This window comes from Aphelocoma coerulescens, chromosome 15 (assembly GCF_041296385.1).
Source record: "Aphelocoma coerulescens isolate FSJ_1873_10779 chromosome 15, UR_Acoe_1.0, whole genome shotgun sequence".
Lineage (NCBI taxonomy): Eukaryota > Metazoa > Chordata > Aves > Passeriformes > Corvidae > Aphelocoma > Aphelocoma coerulescens.
This window is the reverse complement of record NC_091029.1, coordinates 10,737,892-10,757,586: the sequence shown is the minus strand read 5'-3', so window position 1 is coordinate 10,757,586 and position 19,695 is coordinate 10,737,892. Positions and strand designations below refer to the sequence as shown.

At 49.7% G+C, this 19,695-nt stretch overlaps 1 protein-coding gene across 2 annotated transcripts in view; it reads left to right on the top strand.

Annotated features, from left to right (window-relative positions):
• The window catches only part of BICDL1 (BICD family like cargo adaptor 1), a 56,243-nt gene that overhangs the window by 32,336 nt on the left and 4,212 nt on the right, over window positions 1–19,695 (top strand). Inside the window, exons 4-9 of one of the 2 annotated variants that reach the window (XM_069031103.1) lie at window positions 1,671–1,817; window positions 2,774–2,953; window positions 3,247–3,465; window positions 4,588–4,731; window positions 7,883–8,013; window positions 16,323–16,443. In XM_069031103.1, coding sequence (XP_068887204.1) covers window positions 1,671–1,817; window positions 2,774–2,953; window positions 3,247–3,465; window positions 4,588–4,731; window positions 7,883–8,013; window positions 16,323–16,443 — 942 coding nt within the window. The remainder of the gene's footprint in view (window positions 1–1,670; window positions 1,818–2,773; window positions 2,954–3,246; window positions 3,466–4,587; window positions 4,732–7,882; window positions 8,014–16,322; window positions 16,444–19,695) is intronic. The other variant, XM_069031104.1, reaches the window with a different exon arrangement.

Sequence of the window (19,695 nt, the reverse complement as noted above, 5' to 3'; positions counted from 1 at the left end):
GCAATCCTCTCCTGCCTCTGAGACATGCACTTGGGAAAGCAAGAAGCCCCTGCCTGTTTTAACTCAGGTACATTTGCAGGAATGATACAACTTCCTTCCTTTTCCCTTCCCTGACACGGTCACTGGGGATCACGTAGGCAGGAACTAGATGGGTAGAAGATGTCCAGTTCTACTACCCAACCACTTCTTTTATTTAAAAGCTGTCTGGAAAAGCTTCTAAAATCTCTCAATTTCTTTTCTCCCGCTCCCACCTGCTCCTTGCTGGTCCCTCGCCTTTTCTTCCCCTCCCCTTGGTGTGGAGCAGCAGGTCCTTGAAGTAAGTATGGAGGCTTGGAAAGGGTTTGCCTGCATGTACATCGCTGTTACCATGCATGCCTGCCATCGTGCATGCCACACCTTGCCTCCTCATCTCCTTCCTGTCTCTTGCTTTCCAAACTCTTTCCCCTTGTGCCCTTTCCATGGTCCAGGGTTCATGGCAGAGTGACGTTTTTTCTGCCGTATGGTTATTTACAGCATGTTCATTCTTGGTGTGCCCACCAAGTATGAACTCTTGATACAATCTCTCCATTAAACCTCTTATTTTTCTTTCTCCAACCCACACAAATCATGATGGTGGTGGGCAGAGACATCTCAGAAACCATTAGTCACCTCAGAGCAGCTTTCCAATACCTCCACGAGCCTTTACTCGGCAGAAATAGCAAGTCCACACACTTGGCTGATACTCCTTTGTGCAGCCAAATCTTTCCAGCAACCTGGAAAGCGGCAAAGAGACAAGGTCCCAAAGAGGCCAAGAGGGAATTTGCTGAATTTGTCTATGCTCCATGAACTGAAAGGAGGCCATAGGGAATATTTAAGGTTATATTGGACTGGTGAATGGCTGGCATACCAGACCCCAGATATCCTGTGTATACTAATGTGGGAAAAGGCTCCTTCTTCGTGGTTAAACAAGAAGTGACCTTGGCTAGTGCTGATTCATCCTTTGCACTGTTCCCAGCTAACTGAGTCACGGAGGGTTTGTTTGGCACACTGTCCCTCGCCTGAAATCACTGCCCTTGACAGTTAAAAGAAATGAACCAATTTTGAAGGCAACCAATCACTGGGAGGCTAAAAATAAGCGACACAGAAAGGAGTCTTCACAAGTGAAAAGACAGAAAAATCCCTGGTGTGGACCTGATGAATACACACCAATTAAGAACAGCTATGGGCAGTACTGTGGCACAGTCCTGTGGGGAGGAGGATCCCACAGGCTCACCCTGGATCCCACTGACTCACCCTGGATCCTGCTGGCTCACCTTGAGGTCTGCAGCACCCATACAGGAGAAAATGCCACCATCAGGGACCAGCCAGGAAAAGTAACTAGTTTTGCCCAGTCTTTCAAACGTTAAGGTGCAAGGGATGGGCAGGGCTGGTCTCCACTTAATACCTTTGACTATTCCTGCCCGCTCCCTGACCTGCCAATGCACACCCAACCCCTGCAGCCTGGGGAAGGAGGAGTTTCCTTTCAGAGCTTTCCTAAGCTTTAAACCACACACGGAAGTAGTTTCTCTCATACAGGTACAGAACACCTGTGTACATCCTTCTGCTTTTTGCTGTTTCATTTCTCTCTTTGGAATGTCTCTCTCCTCTCTGGTTCCTGCAAAGTCTGACAGGGCCCTCTCTTTGCCCCGCAGATCAAAATGCTGACAGACAGGAAGCGGGAGCTGGAGCACCGCCTCAGTGCCATGATGGAGGAGAATGACCTGCTCCAGGGAACCGTGGAAGAGCTGCAGGACCGAGTCCTCATCCTGGAGAGACAAAGCCATGACAAGGATCTGCAGGTGAGGAGGCAGCAGTGAGATGGGGAAGGGATGGGGAGATGCAGTAAAAGTCATTATTTGGGGCAAAATTGGCCACAAACTGGAAGACAGAACAACTGGAAGAATGAAATGGTTCACACAAGAGTGGCAGCAAGCAAGGTCATGGGTGTTCTCCATTGAGACAGGTAACAGGAGTACCAATGAGGCATCCTGACAGCAAAGAGCAGCTTAGGAGGGAGATCTGAGCAAGGGAGTGGGGCAGGGTGCTGGGGAAATGAGGTAAGTGCAAAAAGAATCAGAGGACTCCAGTTGCAGTTCATTTTATTTAATTTTTTAATAGTAGAATTGGCTTCAAAAGGGGCTTCTCTAGACCCCGCTGTTCCAGAGGGCAGTCACTGGCCTCTTAGATCCCAGTGCTCAGGTGGTTTCCTAACAATCTCCATGGTGTTCACAGCCATGAATCACCAAATGTCACTCCCCAGAAAAAAGCTTGGCACCTCTGGGCCGTAGGGCAGAGCAGGATTTTTCCATTTCACTTTTGTGGGTTGCCAAGCACTGGATCCTCAGCTCTGCAGAACAGCCCTGAATATTTTTCCTTTTTTAAAATATATGTTTGTATATATTTTTAAAAAGCATGCAGATAGCACTTCTTTTTGGGTTCACTTCCTGCTGTGTTGTTTTCAGCAAATTTCTTTACCTGAGTCCCAACTTCTTCACAATGTTTCTCGTTTTAGTGCTGATTAACCTGCTATTTTTATCTTTCTGGATATTCTGGATTCTAAACAGTGTCTAATGACACTTGGAGATTATTAAGCTCAAATAAATAGCAATACCAGCCAAGAGTACTTTCCTCCTGGCTGGAAACCCTGTTTTGTGTCACTCATTCCTCCCTCCCAGCTCCCTCACAAACCAAGAGATTGATCCAGTCCTTATCACCTCCATTAATATTTTTCTGATTCCTTCGTTTTCTTCACAAGCTGCACCAAAGTCAGCTGGAGCTTCAGGAGGTGAGACTGTCCTACAGGCAGCTGCAGGGCAAGGTGGAGGAGCTCAGCGAGGAGAAAAGTCTCCAAAACCTCAACACAACCAGCACATCCCTGCTCTCTGAGATAGAGCAGAGCATGGAGGCAGAGGAGCTGGAGCAAGAACGAGAACAGGTATTTGCCCTCCAGCCCCTGGGAAAGCCCATGGGCCTCTGTGACCAGTCCCAGAGCAAAAGGGAGTTTAATGCATTTGATCTGGATTTGTAGCTGAACCAAAGGCCAGAAAATTGGGATTGGGGTCTGGCATCAGCACACCCTTTTGACCATATGAAAGTAAACCTCTGCATCCATTTCAAAATCAACATGGCAAATATTTGTGAGGACTGGCAATCACACACTTCACTTTACCATGGAAGGAGGGTCTCCATGGCTCTGATGCCCCAGGCTAATGCCAGGCTCTGTTCCAGCTGAGGCTGCAGCTCTGGGAAGCGTATTGCCAAGTGCGGTACCTCTGCTCCCACCTGCGAGGGAACGACAGCGCCGACTCAGCCGTGTCCACAGACTCCTCCATGGACGAGTCTTCAGAAACCTCATCAGCCAAAGACGTCCCAGCCGGGAGCCTGCGGGCAGCTCTCAGTGAGCTCAAGAGACTGATACAAAATGTGCTGGACGGGGCAGACTCCACGGTAAGTTGGTGGCACAGAGAGGCCTTGGCTTGTGCACGTCCCCTGGCCCAGAGCTTGCTGCACGTTCCACTGGATCTTGAAGGCCCTGGTTTCCTAGAAAACCTCTGTGGCTCACAGAGATGGGCAGTCACAGAGCATAGTCCACTCCTTGTGTCTCAAATGGTCAGCCAAGAGCCAAGCACATGGGGGGTTTCAGCCTGCAGTGCTCAGACCACCTAAAGTTTCAAGCTCAACCATCATTGGCCTGGGAATTGTTCTGGAAAATTAATAAAAGTAGGCTTACTTTGAGATTTTCAGTAAGTTAGAGTTTCAATGTGGAAATATTGCAGATTGCCTTACACATGAGTTATTTCCTTTGGGACTTTCCTAACCTTGCTTTACTAGTAATAGTATCACAAAAACATCATAACCCCTATGTCGGGAGGTTCTGTCGCTGTGAATTGTCTTTGGGTACAAATGTCTTGGCAGGAGCTGCCAAACTCAAATCTGTGGCAGGTGAAGGCTTTTGCTGGCACAAGATGATGTCTGTAGGATGTGGCCCCAGGCTGCTGGGCAGGAGAGGGTGGAATGGAGGGACTACTCAGCATCCACAGGAGTGCAGAATTAAAACAGAACATCTCACTTTTTGTTGTGGCTCAAATCAGGCCTGTTCCCATTCCCTACAAGCTAGTTGCATTGCCATTATGACTTACTTGGGGTGCTGTGGTGAGGGAAACAGTGCAATCCCTGCAGGGGGCTGTGAGGGAATACTCACCCTCCTTGTTTAAGCACCCATAGGCTGAGTGTAGAGATGAAGTTGTATTTGTTAAACAAAATGTAGAGAGTCCTGTAAAAGGTCCACAAACAGAGACTGTAGCCACATTGGCTACCAAATGGGCAGTAGGTCTCTAAATTTGGTTTATGCCAAGGGGTGCATGCTCTTTGCATCATGTGTAGAAACACTACCCTTGGTTGAGCACATTTCCACTGTGGAGGTATATGGGAACAAAAAACTCTACCAAAGTCACATTTTCACATTTTCTTCTTCCTTGTTTAGCACCCTTTTCCCAAACTGGTGTCAAATAAATGCAATTGCCTTTTTTAAAGTGAAATCTGAGCAAGAGATTTCTCTCCCGCTCTCAGAGCTCTCGGCGAAGCGACGATGACACCTTAGAGGAACAGATCAGGAGAACAAGTGAGGATTCGCGAGCCCTGAGGGAATTAATGGAGGGAGAACGGGGGAAACTGAGGCAGAGTTTGGAGGAGCTGCAGCGACTGCACAGCCAGGTTAGCAACTCCCACACTTTACATATGGTCTTGTAACGCCAGTGTTCATCCTCCAAGAGATGCCTTCCGTCAAAGAGACCAACATGATAAATAACCCAGGAGGATTTAGGCCAACATGGTTGGATGAGGGAGACTTTGTTAAACCAAATGCAGAGGATTTAAGCATTTAGAATGAGAGTTTCTGACAAATTGTCTGGGGCCCATCCGAGGCATCATCTCAAGCAGCCAAACTTCCTTTAAGCCTTTCTCTGAATTGCATTTTAGCCAATCTCTGTTGCTTAAGTTCTTCTCAGCAGAAGACCCCAAAGTACGAGGCTGCTTGGTATGGGGTATTGGAAACCCAAAGGTATCCAGGCTAACCTGAATTGCTGCACTGAGCCCTTATGAGGGGTATGTGCACCCATTCCAGCAGCATTCCAGTGCTGCTCTGCTGTGCATGGAGCAGGGCTTGACCCCATCCACAGCAGCATCACAAAACCCTCAGAAATGCACTCCCAGAGAATCCTAATCATGGCCGGGCACCAGGCAGCACCCCAGGGACCAGCTGAGGCAACCTCAACAGCAAGGAATGATCCAGTCCCAACACCAGCTCCACACCCAAAGCCCAGAATCCCATTGCATCCACACCCAGTGCAGCTTCGTCTGTCTGAGGCCCTATGCCAAGAGCAGCAAATAAAGACAGGCATCCAAAGAGATGCTTGGCAGTCCTTGTCTCTGTGGGACAAGACTCCAAATGCTGGAGGGGATCTGGAGGCTTCAGCAGAAGCAGTAGCAACTGCACTGGAGCAGGGAATGGGATTAATGTCCTTGGCTGGTCTTCCCAGCAGTGCTGTATCGCCCTTTGGAGCATAAATAGGGTAACACATCCCTGTTCAGAAAGTCAGCACAACCTGGGGTCTGACAGCCTTGTGTAGGGCTGTGGGAGCTCCCACCATGGGACCAAAGAGAAAAGTGTGAGAGCATCATTAAATACCCTGACAGTGATGGCTTGCATGTGTGTGAGGGTGGGAAATGTCCTGCTGCCACAGCAGCTGATGAGGGGCAGAGTACGGGAGGGGGGCAGCTCTGGAGCCCATCTTTCCCCCAGGACTGTTCCTCTCAGCAATGTGACCATCCTCTCAGCAATGTGACCATCACAAAAGAGACACTTTTGAGGGTCCAGACTTCTGCCCCCAGTGAGACATGAGTCCAGACACTGCCCTGGCCATGCTGCCACAGTCCTGTGCACCACACACAAGCCCCCCTTGCCCTTAAACTTGAGATGGAGGAGACAAGAGCTCGATCTCTGCAACCTAGCAGTACTGACAGAGACCTTTAGAGGCTTATTCACAGATTTTAGGCTTGTCTGATCTCCCCAAACTCTCCAGCCAGGAGGGACCAGAATACTAGCCCTGGATTGCAAGTCTGGAACCCTGTGTCTGCTTTTAAGGGTCCCTGATTACCAAAGCTCCTAATATTTAGTAAGCAGAGGGAGGACTGCAGTTCTATTTTCTTCTCACACCTCTGTGTGATGTGGAGAAAGATGGGGCATAGCTATAAATGCAGCAGCCATTACTCTCAGAGAGGCACTCTGGCCTCCCACAGCAAGTACGCATCTCCCACAGCTTTTGCCTGTTATCCAGCCTCACACTTGCTCCAGGTTAATAATTATTCTCACCTCCTGTTGAAGAGGCGACATCATCTTCTGTTCAGTGCTACAGAAAATTGATGCATGTGGAAATCTTGTCCACCCAGGGGAAGCAGTGCTCTGCTGCCTCCTTATCCCTCTGTTGTGGCACTGGTATTGATACAATCAAAGGGGATCTTCTTCTAAATGGCTTTTAGGACCTTGTAGCATCACACACATTCATTGCTCCTTCCCAAGAGCATGGTGAACAGGTGGAGACAGGAGTCACCCCCCTCTCTGTCTACACTGAGAAGCTATTTCACACCTTCTGCCTGTTTGTTTTCTCCCAATCTTACCTGAAGCACAGACAGAACCAATTAAAAAATCCCAAACCTATCCCCAAACACCATGTTTTGGGCATCCAGATCCTCTGTCCCCTGGGATTTCTGTAGAAGTGCTCAGCACCTTTCACGTCGCCCCACTACCACTGCTCTCTGTCACATCATTGCTCCGAGGTGCCCCCTATGTAGGGCTGAGGGAGAGCACAGCTCCCCAGTTCCCTGGCAGCCCTGGCACAGCTCCCTGGTTCCCTGGCAGCCCTAGCACAGCTCCCCAGTCGTGTGGGGAGTCTCTGCACAGACAGGGTGCACCCTCCTCCCCCCAGCCCAGCCATGCCATGCTCATGGCAGATTGTCCCACGCTGTGGATGTGATGAGCCCTTTTTGACTGTCTGCCCTCTATTTAAAGATTTCTTTGAAGATTCAAGCACTACTGAGCTGCATTTAGAGGCAGGAGGTGGGTCAAATGCTGGAAGGGTTTCCAGGTGGTGGAGTAGCGTAACAGAGCATGTGTGTGTGCTAGACAAAGAAATTAAATGAGTATGAAATATTGTGAAGCTGTGCTAATGCAATCCTTGCATGATTTCACACCCTGTTAACTCACTCTGCACAGGACCAACATGGTAGATCATTTCTCAGACTATTTAAGACTCCACACATATTTTAAAGTCTAATTAAAATTCTAAGATGTGTAACACCTTCCATGGCATAAAAGGGAATTTTCACACCCTTTGTCTACAGCTTCATATTACTTCAGGAGACATAATGGTCCCTTCAAAAAATCTTATTTGCTGGTAAATTATGTTAGCAATAATTTAACCCTGGAAAGATCAGAATTACAACAGGCAGACTCAGAGGATGTGTGCACAAGACCAACTGCTTGGAGAGGGACAGTATTTTAGCACTGATGCCATAGTGACAGCAAAGTCACAGGTGGGTCCTGCGCTGCACAACTTCAGTGCTATTTCTGCATGTTACTGAGGCCATCCTGGTGACACATCTTGCTCAGGCCAGCATCCCAGGGCAAGCCAGCACATTTCATGGAGGGTGGCACCAGCACTAACAGCCCCCCACACAGCAGACACAGCTCCTATGACCAGGGGATCTCTCAACCTGCAGGTTGGCACATGCGGCATTTTCCCACGCACACACTTGTGGTGCATTTTCCTGAGCAGCCCTGGGTTTCACGGCCTCCATCTGCCCACAGGTGACGCTGCTGAGTGTGGAGATGACGACGCTGAAGGAGGAGCGAGACCGGCTGCGCAGCACTGCCGAGGACAAGGAGGCGAGCGAACGGCTCTTGCAGGCCATCAGGGACCGCGACGAGGCCATCGCCAAGTGAGTGGCACCAACAGCCAGAGCCAGGCTAGGGCGGCAGTTGCGGAGTGCCTTGGCAGGAGATACCTCTGGAGAGGCTTTCTCCTGCTCTCCACAGCAGCTGTGACAAAATGATATCTTGGCTTTGCTGGCATTGGGAAATGCTGCCAGGAGCTTGGGAGCAGGGCAGGAGGTGCTAAAGGCAGAGCTGCCTCATGGCTCGATTTGGGGCATTTAGGAGGATTCTGTTAACCATGTTTGTGCCATCCCTAGTGCTGGTGTGAGTCACAGCAAGGAGGAGAGGACATCAGGGAGCCAAATGGCAACACTAGGTCTGGCCTATTTGTCATATTTTTCTTCATTTGCTATTCCAGACACACAGCCCTGCTTTCCTGACCATCCCCATTACAGCCTGCTTGGGCTTCTTCCCTAACCCATTCCTCTGGTCACTCCTTCTCCTTTCCTGTTCCAAGATCTTTTTTGCATCTCCAGTCCTGTAATTCTCTGGTTCTCCTTTTGGGATTCTCCCACTGGTTTGGCTCTTTATTTTGACCATCCTTACAAGTCTGTGCAGTTCTGCTCCCCCATTCCCCAAATCCCCCTTCCCCAGCTCTGTCCTTGGGCTTACCAAAATGCCCTGAGCACTCCTTGCCCAGAGGAGAGGGACAGACACCTTTACCTCTCTGTGCTCTGCTAGAAAGGGTTCATCTGATAATCCCTTCAACAAGCAGGTGGGCCAGGACACCACCAGTCCAGCTTCTTAGGGAAAAGTCTAATACTCAAGCCCTAGGCAAGAGGAGGAGCAGGAGATGGTTGCACCTCTGAGAGTGCAGGACCTAAATCAGCCTGCATCATCCCTTTTTATAAGAGGCTTGATTGTCAGTGCTGCCCTTGCCCTTGGCTACCAAATTCCCATTGCTGTCCTCTGTAACACCTCCATCTGTTGGCAAGGATCAGGAGCATCCCAGCTGTCTGCCAGGCACAGGGAGGTAGTTCTGACATTCCCAGTGCATGTGGGTTGCTGGCTCTGCCGTGGCTATGGCAACACTACTGCTGCGATCAATCCCCTGGAAACATTCAACCAGCAGTGGGGAAGCGTTGCAACAAAAGGCTGCTTCAGGTGCCCAAACCACAGCCGGGAGTGGAAGGGCGCAGCTTTTCCAGTTCACTGTGACCCTGCTGGACAAAGCACCAGTACTGGGGGCTGGCTGTCCTGCAGCACAGGAACCCCGGGAATGGGGCATGGGCGAGGGGGATTAAGGAGCAGAAAGTGGCATCAAGTGAAAGCAGACAAGAACATCCTGTCACTGGAAGTGAAAACACTCCTCCCAGACCGCGTGGGCTGGTCACTGCCTGGAGAGGCTTGTGATTTTCTTCCCACCTCACACCCGATGGTTAAGTCGCTTTTGTTGAACCCATCCCCCCAAAAATCCCTAACTCTGAACAGAAAAAAAAAATCACTGCCCCAGGTACACATCTGGTGTGCAAAATTTTTGCTTGAAGCTGAAGTTTGGCAACAGGGGAAGCAATAGGAAAATAGGATCCTTTCAGAGGAAGTGTTAAGCAACCAGTACCTGGAATATAAACACAAATTCCCAAATTGCTCTTCTGCAGGGGAGCACAAGGGAGCTATCAGGAGACAAGGAATTAGCTACAGTTAATAAGATGCAGTTATTTCTCTCAAAAGTGTGTGCAAGGAAAGATGGTTCCCAGCAAGTCATGTTACAGTTTCCTATCACACAGCAGTTAATTGAAAACCTAAGCTATGTGCTCACCTGGTGTGGTCCCAGCATGGTGAGTAGCATTTCCCAGCGTCAGCAGCTTAGGAAATTGCTCCATCATGAAGGACAATTCCTCTCCACAAGGAAGGAGCAGCTGGAACATCTCAGCCACTGAGCATTTGGGGCTCCTTGGGTAACCTTGTCCATGGCATCACATGCCCAATGGCCACCAAATATCTGGGAAGAAATGCAGCAGAGGTGTTCCCAAGGGCTGGGACAACTACACTGAAATTGGGGGCTTTTCCTAAAGCCTGACATTTAATTCAAACAATTTTAATAGTTTGTCATTCTTAAAAAGTATATGCTGGGATAAGGTCTCTTCTTTAATTTCTTCCTTCAATCCAAGTCCCAAGTGAAAGCACTCTTAGAGGCTTTTTTATTTGTTTGTTTTATATTGCAATTTATTGATCAAGTGATCAGACACAGGTCATTTGATTTTTAGCACATACCATTTGTATTCTCTGTGCATGTAAACAGAAGAAAAAGAAAAAATATTTTTATTGGCAAATCTTGCACGTTATGTAGGCACACTATTATCTTACACAGCTGTATATGTAATTTTCTTTCAGTATTCTTCACAATGTGCTTATGAGAAATCTGCTGGTTTTAAAGTAATGATGTCAAAAGTTCTATCCTACTCTTCAGATTAATAGATTGTCCAGAATACAGCAGAGGTGAACACCTATTACCGCAGGCCTGGTTCCTACGGTATAGCACCGTGTCCCGCAGCCATAGGGAGGAGGAGGAGGAGAAGATCCAGCAGGCAGGAGTTGTGCAGCAAGATTGATTTATTTAATTATTTTACAAACTCTTTTATAGACTTTTTTCTTCATAGCCTAATTGGACAAAGGGCCAGCCACCCCTTGGGGGTGATTGGCTAAAATCCTAAAACATCCATTGTCAAAATATTTTTCTACTATACCATAAACAAGACTTTTCAAGGTTGCAGGTGTCTGGGTTGTTTACATTCCCTGCTACCTCTTCTGTGAGAGAGAAAAGTCTCTCACGGACTTAGAAAATAACAAGAAAATCCTCGCTAGCAGCATTTTTGTAACTACAATTCCCCCTTTTTGTTTTATAAGATAACAACTCTACTATTAATGCCAAATAGAAATCTACATCAGTTATTAATTCTAAATATGTCCTTAAGGCTTTAACTATCTGACTCCATAACAAGAAATTTAAAGTTCAGTCTCTGCTTGTAGAAGGACCATCCCAGTCTCTGCTTGTAGAAGGACCATCTGCCTGATGGTTGACATCCTGGTCATCATCAGAAGAGTCATTAGGCTGATGATCTACATTCTGGTCGCCATTTGGATGATTGGCGTTCTGGTCATCATTTGGAGGTTGCCTGTTCTGCCTCTGGTGCCGTAGGTCAGGGCGAACGCATTTTGAAGGTAGCCACTGTATCCCAGTATCTGTGGAAACGCAAGCATACCCACGACCCCAAACGATAAGCTCATGTGGGCCTTCCCACTGGTTAGTGAGTAAATTCCGCACCCAGACTTTTGCCCGGGGCAGTTGTCTGTCACCTGCAGACTGCAATGAGAAAAAATGATTCAGAATAACAGGATTATTTGAATTTTGTGGTACTGTAAGGTGATTAATTGTATACAAAGCTTTTGCTAGTTGGCTCTGTGGGGTTTCTCCATGCATTCCCCTTTTCTGTTTGTCCAAAACACGCTTCAAGGTACCATGAGCACGTTCAACAATGGCTTGGCCAGTAGGAGAATGTGGGATACCAAAGGTATGGTCTACACCCCACAGGTGTAAAAACTGCCGCATCTTCTCCGAGGCATAGGCAGGACCATTATGGGTTTTCACAGAAGCTGGCACGCCCAGGACTGAGAAAGCCAATTTCCAATGGGCAATGACATCACGGCCCTTCTCTCCAGTGTGAGCAGTAGCCCACATAGCCGAGGAGAAAGTGTCAATAGACACGTGCACATATTTCAGCCGACCAAATTCTGGGACGTGAGTTACATCCGTTTGCCAAATCTGCAAGGCTTTTAGCCCTCTGGGGTTTACCCCCGCTGGCAAAGGCGCAGCGAGTCCATGACAGTCAGCACAAGCGCTGACAATGTCGCGCGCCTCGGTTGGCGTTAAATGAAACTGCTTCTGCAGGATATGTGCACCTTGATGGAAGAAACCGTGCGATGCCTTGGCTTGTGCAATTTTGTCAGGCTGAGGCCCTACCCATGCAGGGTTGGCCAGCATGTCAGCCCTGGCATTGCCTTCCGTTAGAAAACCTGGTAAATTGGTGTGGCTTTGAATGTGCAGAATGTAATACGGATGCACTCGAGCCTGAATTGCAGACCACAAGGTTTGCAACAGCGAAAACAGAGCCGCATTATTCACCTCCTTCAGAAGGGAACAATCTAAGCGTTGGGTGATATCTGCTACATAAGCAGAGTCAGTAACCAAATTCAAAGGTTCCTGTGAGAATCGCTGAAAAGCCATGGTAACAGCCCTTAATTCAACTAACTGAGCAGAGTCTGACTCGGATTGGTGTGTTAATCAACCACCTCAAAGGCAGTGTAGGATACTGTGCGCTCTTACACACAGTGACCCCTGCTAAAATTTGTCCCAATCCGTACGCCCCAAGCTGCCAACACATCCCGTCCCCAAAGGTTACCGGAAGTGGTAGCAACATAAGGCCTAATTGTAGCTGTGTGTCCCTCTGAATCCTTCACCACCACAGGCCGTTCACTTAAATAGCTCTCTGTGGTTCCTCCTAATCCTGCGATGGCCGATCCCACCGGGGCTAAAGGCCATGAGGGAGGCCATGCAGAGAAGGAGATGATAGTTACATCAGCACCCGTATCAATCAAACCTCGAAGCTGAATCCGGGGTGGTTGGGCGCTTGGCAGGACCAGGGTACATGTCATCTGTGGCCTTTGGTCAGAGATGTCTGCAGTCCAGAAGGCCTGTGGAAGTCCTGTAGATCCACTGCCGTTATCTTTGTGAGTTTGTTGTTCTATCCTGGGGACACAAGACTTAAAAGGCACTAATTTAGCAAGGCAGGTCTTTTCAGGAATAGTTACAGGGGGTTTTTGCGTGGAGACCATAGCGCAAATCTGGCCTTTAAAGTCAGCATCAATAACTCCTGAGTGCACTAAGATTCCTTGATGGGCAACATCAGGTTTTCCCACCAGCATCGCACTGGATCCCTGGGCTAAGGGTCCATATGCATCCAAGGGAACCTTATAAATACCGCTAGAGTCTAGGACGACTGCGGCTGCGGTGTGGACGTCAAACCCGTCTGATCCCTGGGTGCTGTCTCTAGGGTGGCTGGGTAGGCCTGTGCCTGTACCTGTGCCACTCTCTGGGGGAGAGACTGCATCGGAGAGCAATTTCCCCTCCTTGCACCCCGGCGGAAGTTTCCCGACAAAGGCCGACCATCGGCATGAGTCCGGGATCTACAGTAGCCCGTACAATGGCCTGGCCTGCCACACCTCCTGCACTGGGGGATCGGTGTGTTCTCTTTTTGGCTCGGCTTAGGCCGCTTCCGTTTCTTCACCTGTTTTGGTCGCTTTGGTTCACGACCAGAAGATGCGTGAACAGGCTGCAGGAACGCAGCCAAGGCAGACCTTTTCTGGTTCCCAGATCCCACCTTAGCACAGGCCTTGACCATGTCTGTTACCTCAGGGTCCCCTGGTAAGGCATCTATGATTTTTCTGCACTCCTCGTTTGCATTATCTCTCACTAACTGCCTTAACAACATCTGTCTTAACCCGTCATCCTCAACCTGCTTCTCAAGAGAAGCAGCGACTTTCTCTACAAAAGAGAGGAATGACTCTGATTTGCCTTGAACTATTTCAGTATATCGCTTTCTGGGCGCAGACAACTGTATGGTTTTCAACAGGGCAGCCATGCCGACCTGTTGAGCTTGCTGCAGGACACTAGAGGACAAGTTACCCTGTAGACTGGGATCAGAGAAGGGACCAGTCCCCATCAAAGCATCCACTCCTGCTGTCTGTCTAGGATCAGCAGCAGGGAGCTGCATATTTGCTAATGCAGTCTTGCCGGCCAGCTTTCTCCAGGTTTTCTCAAAAACTGTAAATTGTACAGGTTGAAATAGAATTTGACCCAAGTGTCTGATATCAAATGGAGAAAGCAAATCTGTATTTATCACCCTTATTATCTGCATAACCTCAGCAGAACCTAGCCCATATTGTGCCACCTTGGATTGGAGGTCCTGGGCAACTTTCCAGGCAATTACCTCATGCTTGTCATGCTCCCCTGAATCTGGGAGAGCCTTATACACTGGGAAAGCTTGGATCTCCCCTTTAGGGGAAGCACTACCATCCTGAACTTCTGGCACCGCCTGTGGATGGAGTGTAACAGCTCCCCCGTTACCCCCAGAATCCTCAGATCTATATGGCATTCCAAGGATTTCTAATGACCTCCAGTCACCCTCCTCCAATGCTCGCATCTTAAGGGACTCTTAAGAAGCGATTGTAATGCGTCGGACGCACTGTTACCGTGCAGTCCTGAAAGGTCCAGGGGCGAGACCGGCGCAGCCTTTTTCTTCGCCGCGCGGCTACAGCCGCCTGACGACCTGGGGCCAGCACCTCATCTGCCTCACTGCCTGACGAGGAATCATCAGGCAAAGGCAACTTTGGGGTGCTGGGAGTGAACAGAAATTTACGTGGAGGGGCACTTTGGCTAAGTTCGCTAGAGGCAGAACAGACAGGACAGACTGCAGCTGGCTGCGCGGCAGTTTTAACAGCAGTTTCTATACGGGAGGCCGTCTCGGCCAGCCCCGACCGAACTGGTACTGGAACTGCTGCCGCTGTCTCTGAGGCTACAGCTGCTCTCGGCGCCGCCGCCTCTGGCACAGCAGCTGCGTTCGGCGCGGTCGCCGCTGCCGCTGCTGTTCCGCGCTCCCCAGCCGCGCCCGGCGCTGCCGCCGCCGGCCCGCTCTCGGCGGTCGCTCTGGGTGCCGCTGCCCCTGCCCGCTGCTCCGCAGCTGCCGTCTCTGGCCGCGGCTCCGCAGCCGCCGCCGCTGCCAGGTTCGCCGCCGGCCGCGCCGTTTCTCGGCTCGGAGCCGCGTCTCCCGCGGATGGCGGGTGGGGCGCGGGCGGCGCTGGTTCGGGCATTCGCTGATCTAGCAGGGTGAGGAGTTCCTCCATCCTTCGGGATAAGTTTGGCAGCTCCATCAGCAAAGGCAAATGCTGCACTAATAGGTCGATGTCTCGGTTCTGCGACTGCGCAGAACAGTCCAGCGCCAGGGAGGGCAGCGGACCACACCCAGGGAGTCCCGGGGCAGGCACGCCCGGCGCTACGCTGGCTAAGAAGTTAGATCCAGGTCCATACGGAACCGAGCTAGGAGCCTCTCTGGGCGTCCAAGTGGCTAAGCCGCTGATCTGCGGCCCTGGATAAGCCATGGCCCCCGCCCAGCCGAAAGGCAAGGCAGGCTGTGCGCCCTCCTGCTGCCCTGACCCCCCCGCCTCTGGCGGCGCGGGGTCCCTGGGGGCTGTGGAGTCCTGCAATTGTGCAGGGTGAGCCGGCGCAGGCTCTGCCTGTGGAGCCGGGGTTTTTTTTCTGAATCCATTATCATTTTCCCCGGAAACCCAGTCAACGGGGCCCCCCTCGGACATTCCTCTGTCACTCATCACCGAGATAGGCGAGCCAGCCCTGCTGTCACAGTCAAGGTCTGTCAGCAGGATAAATAATGAACGCCAGGTTTTGTATAATTCTAACGCTGCTGAGTCCCCAGTCGGGAGCTCCTGTCGGACAGCGCATCCGAGTTCCTGCCATAAGGCAAAGTCCAGGGCAGTATCTCTGTCCATGGAAATCCCTTTTAAAGTAGCCCAGTCTAATAATTCCCGAACTGAGTTTTCAGGAATGGAGGTGCGCAATATGCTAAACACACCTTTCCAGATCAGCATCGCAGCTTCGGTTTGTGAGCCGCTGTTTGCCATTTCTCAGTTCTGTCGGACCTCCCGGTCCCGGGGGGCAAAGGGGAGCAGCGTACCTCTAGGGGAATTTGGCTTGGCTCGCAGCAGCAGGACACGTCAGAGAGTGCAGATCACGTCGGGCAGCACCAAATATTACCGCAGGCCTGGTTCCTACGGTATAGCACCGTGTCCCGCAGCCATAGGGAGGAGGAGGAGGAGAAGATCCAGCAGGCAGGAGTTGTGCAGCAAGATTGATTTATTTAATTATTTTACAAACTCTTTTATAGACTTTTTTTCTTCATAGCCTAATTGGACAAAGGGCCAGCCACCCCTTGGGGGTGATTGGCTAAAATCCTAAAACATCCATTGTCAAAATATTTTTCTACTATACCATAAACAAGACTTTTCAAGGTTGCAGGTGTCTGGGTTGTTTACATTCCCTGCTACCTCTTCTGTGAGAGAGAAAAGTCTCTCACGGACTTAGAAAATAACAAGAAAATCCTCGCTAGCAGCATTTTTGTAACTACAAACACCTTAGGATGTGGCAACTTAACAGTGAAAGACATAAATTTTAGACTCGTTTAGATATGCTTAACTCTTTGTTTAAAAATAAAAGAGTGCCATGCCCCGATTTCTGTCCCCGCAGGAAGAACGCGGTGGAGGTGGAGCTGACCAAGTGCAAGATTGACATGATGTCCCTCAACAGCCAGCTCCTGGACGCCATCCAGCAGAAGGTGAACCTCTCGCAGCAGCTGGAGGCCTGGCAGGTGAGCACCCTGGCAGGGCAGGGGCTGTGGGGGAGTGTGCCCCCCTCCCTGTAGGTTTGTCATGTTCTCTGCCTGAGCATCCATGGATTGGGTGTTTGGAGGTGCTTAGTTTTGGCTCTGCAGGAGCCAGTGATGCCGTGGGGCCCAGGGGGTGAGCTGCCCTCCCTGCTCCAAGCCTTTTGGCTGTGAGCTGTTAATTCTACAGCTCTTAATACTCATTTAAAATGGAGAAGCAGACTGTGCCTCCTGGCAGAATGGGAAATGTGCACATTGCTCTGCCCTGGGGTGGGGAGAGGTCCGTGCAGGAGGTGTCCCTAGGCAGGCACACCTTGGGTATGTGTGGGCACAGCATGTCCATGCATTTCCATGATGGAGCAGAAAGGTGGGAGAATGAGGTTGTGCTGATTGTTGCTGCACTGTTTTCATCAACTCCAAAGATCCATCAAGAAGGGGAAGCTAAAATCCCAGTTCTTCACCAAGGTAAAGGAAACAAAGCCATGGCAGTTCCACAGCTGCCCTGGAGATGCTCTGCATGGGGTCAGTGGGGAAAACCATGTGAAGGCAGAGAGCCCTTGAGGGTAGACCTCTCCCAGCTGCCTCCTCCCAGAACCAGCACCAAGGGAGGGCTACTTCAACAGCAAATAAAGCAAACTCAAGAGAAAAGGTCTGTACCATTTATAGTGATTTGTTGCAGACCATGCAAGACCCCAGCTCTACTAACAGCCAGCCTGACCAGTAGAAACCTTTCCCATACAACCTTGCTCCTGTTTCAACTCCATTGTGTTTTCGTTTCTCTCTCTCTTTTTTTTTTCCCCTTTCCTTTTCTTCTTTTCTTTTTCCTGCTTACAGTTTGCTTCCTCAGGGCTTTTTACTATCTGGCTCCTTTGGTTTCTGATCTAGTGGCCTTTCTCAGTTCCTGTACCAACAGCTTTAGTCGTACACCCCTCCTGCCTTTGAGGTGAGCTCTCCATACCCACCATCCCCTCTCCATCTGCTGCCACCATCACCCACATCCTTCTCTGCCCTCATCATCATCTGGCAAGAGGGGCCAGTGGGAGTCTCCATCACCCACCAATATTCCACACACAGCCCCCATCCCAGCACCAGGGGCAGCATCCTGCACCCCATGGTGAGGCTTTACCAGGGCACCATGGGGAAAGCCAGGCTGATGTGCATGTATTTTTAACCCTCTAATGCCACATATTTAGTATCTGGAAAGCTTCTTGAAAGACAAACTGGGATTTTACTTCTCAGCCTCATTGTCTAGTAAGTGACACTCAGTGCTCTTCATAGGAGCTGTCTGGATCCAAGTTCAGTCTGAATAGGTGGCATAAAGTGAGACCTACTAGTGCTAGAATAAACCCAGCTTAGGGGTTAAGAACAGGTCCTATCGCAGTAACACAGCAACCCCAGACCTGCTCCCATCAGCTCTCTGAGCTGAGGCTCAGGCTCACTTCATGGCAGTAAGTTGTCTCAAACATACTGACCTGAGGTGTTAGTACACAGTAGCAAAATAGTTTCCAACCACCTCATGTCCCCTCAACAGCAGCTCAGCCATAGAAGCACAAAACAAGTCGAGTGATTTATGCATTTTGGGGACTGTTTTGCAGAGGAGTTTGCAGAAAGTGTCTGATAAAATAGGATAAGAGTCTGCTTTAGCTGGGCATAATTGAAGGCTTTAATCTGGTAGCATTTTGCTCTTGCACGTTTCTAGTCTGCATTTCATCAAGGGCCATCAACAAGATTACAGTGTTCTCTAAGGACATAATCATACAGGCTATAGAATAGGACTCAAGCAAAAAACCCTCTACATCCAAGTGCTTTGCTCTCTGACTCTCACATCTGACAGACAGGGACCAAATGCAGTGCACTCTCAATAATGCATACTATATTTATATATATATATATAAATATAAATAATTCTTGTCCCTTTTTGTATGGTTGATCAAGGACACAAATCTGCCATGTAGGAGCCTGGGTACCTACTTCATTTAGCAGAAGAGGTACCTTCAAAATCCAAATGCTGTACAGTTTCACAGTGGCAGCTTCAGCTCTGGAAACTTGTGTCACTGATATTTCATACTGATGTTCACCTCAACCTCTTCAACTCTCCCTCAGCCTTTCCTCTCTCCAGCCCTGCTCTAAAAAGACCCAAAGCTTCCCTAGTCTGTGTAGCTCTGCACCCTCCAGTTCCCCCAGGGGAAGTCCAGGTCATGGCTATCAATCCTTTTCCCTCCATAAAATGCTGCAACAAGAGATTAGCTGTTATTAAGTTTCCAGTCCCAGCTGGCTGATTTGATTGCAATACAGAGCATCTGGGGCACCTGCTGGGCGATGGCAGCACCTTCCCTTCAGTCCTGGGGCTGCCCTGACAGGCTGCCCCTCACCAGGTGCTGAATGGACAGCACTTCCACCACTCCAGCCCATCCAGAGTATCCTTTTTCTCACCAGACAGTGTCCTCAGCCCTAATCAGAGACCAAACAGCTGGAGAGCAGTTGATTCCTCCTGTGGGGGCTAGTTTGTGTACATACATTTTCACTAAGCTGTAGTTTAAATATGCAATTGTAGGAGAAGCAATGGATCTGGAAGTTGAAAATCTGTAAAATTGATAGCCAGGTTTTAAAGGAACATGTTAGCACGTCATTAGTGACAACAGAATTGGGTAATTATTTTGTATAAAGCAGCTTCACTGTGGTGCAAACATGGACAAAATCAGAGTGTTTCTGGTACATCTGAAAAGCCACAGTTCATGTTGAGCTGTCAGTCAGAGCTCCCACTGGCTCGGCACCTTTCCCAAAGAAGCCCCAGTGACAGTGGCTATGCAGCAGCTCTGCCACCCCTGCCTGTCCGCTTGGTGTGCACACAGACCTGCTCAGCACAGATCTCCATCCTTCTTCTGGCCTTTGCTTTCAGCTGCATTTGTTCTTCTTAAATTATTTCTCCCCCAAAGGGGCCATCTGCAAACTTCAGACAGCAGAGAAACAAAGCTTAGGGGTGGCACAGAGTCCCAAGCAGGGACAGTGTTCCTGTGCAAGACCACCTGAGCAATTTATCCATCAGAACTGTGTGATTGATCTTCCTCGCTCCCTGAAAAGCCTCATGGCAGCAAGCACAGCTGAGCCTGCTGTCGAGTGGGGACACAGACCCATCCCCACTCCTGTCATGCCTGCTCCATCTCATCACTGCACGTTTCATACCCATTTCAGCCACCCCTGGTGCAAGATCCCGTTGAGCATCAGCTGCCACTAATG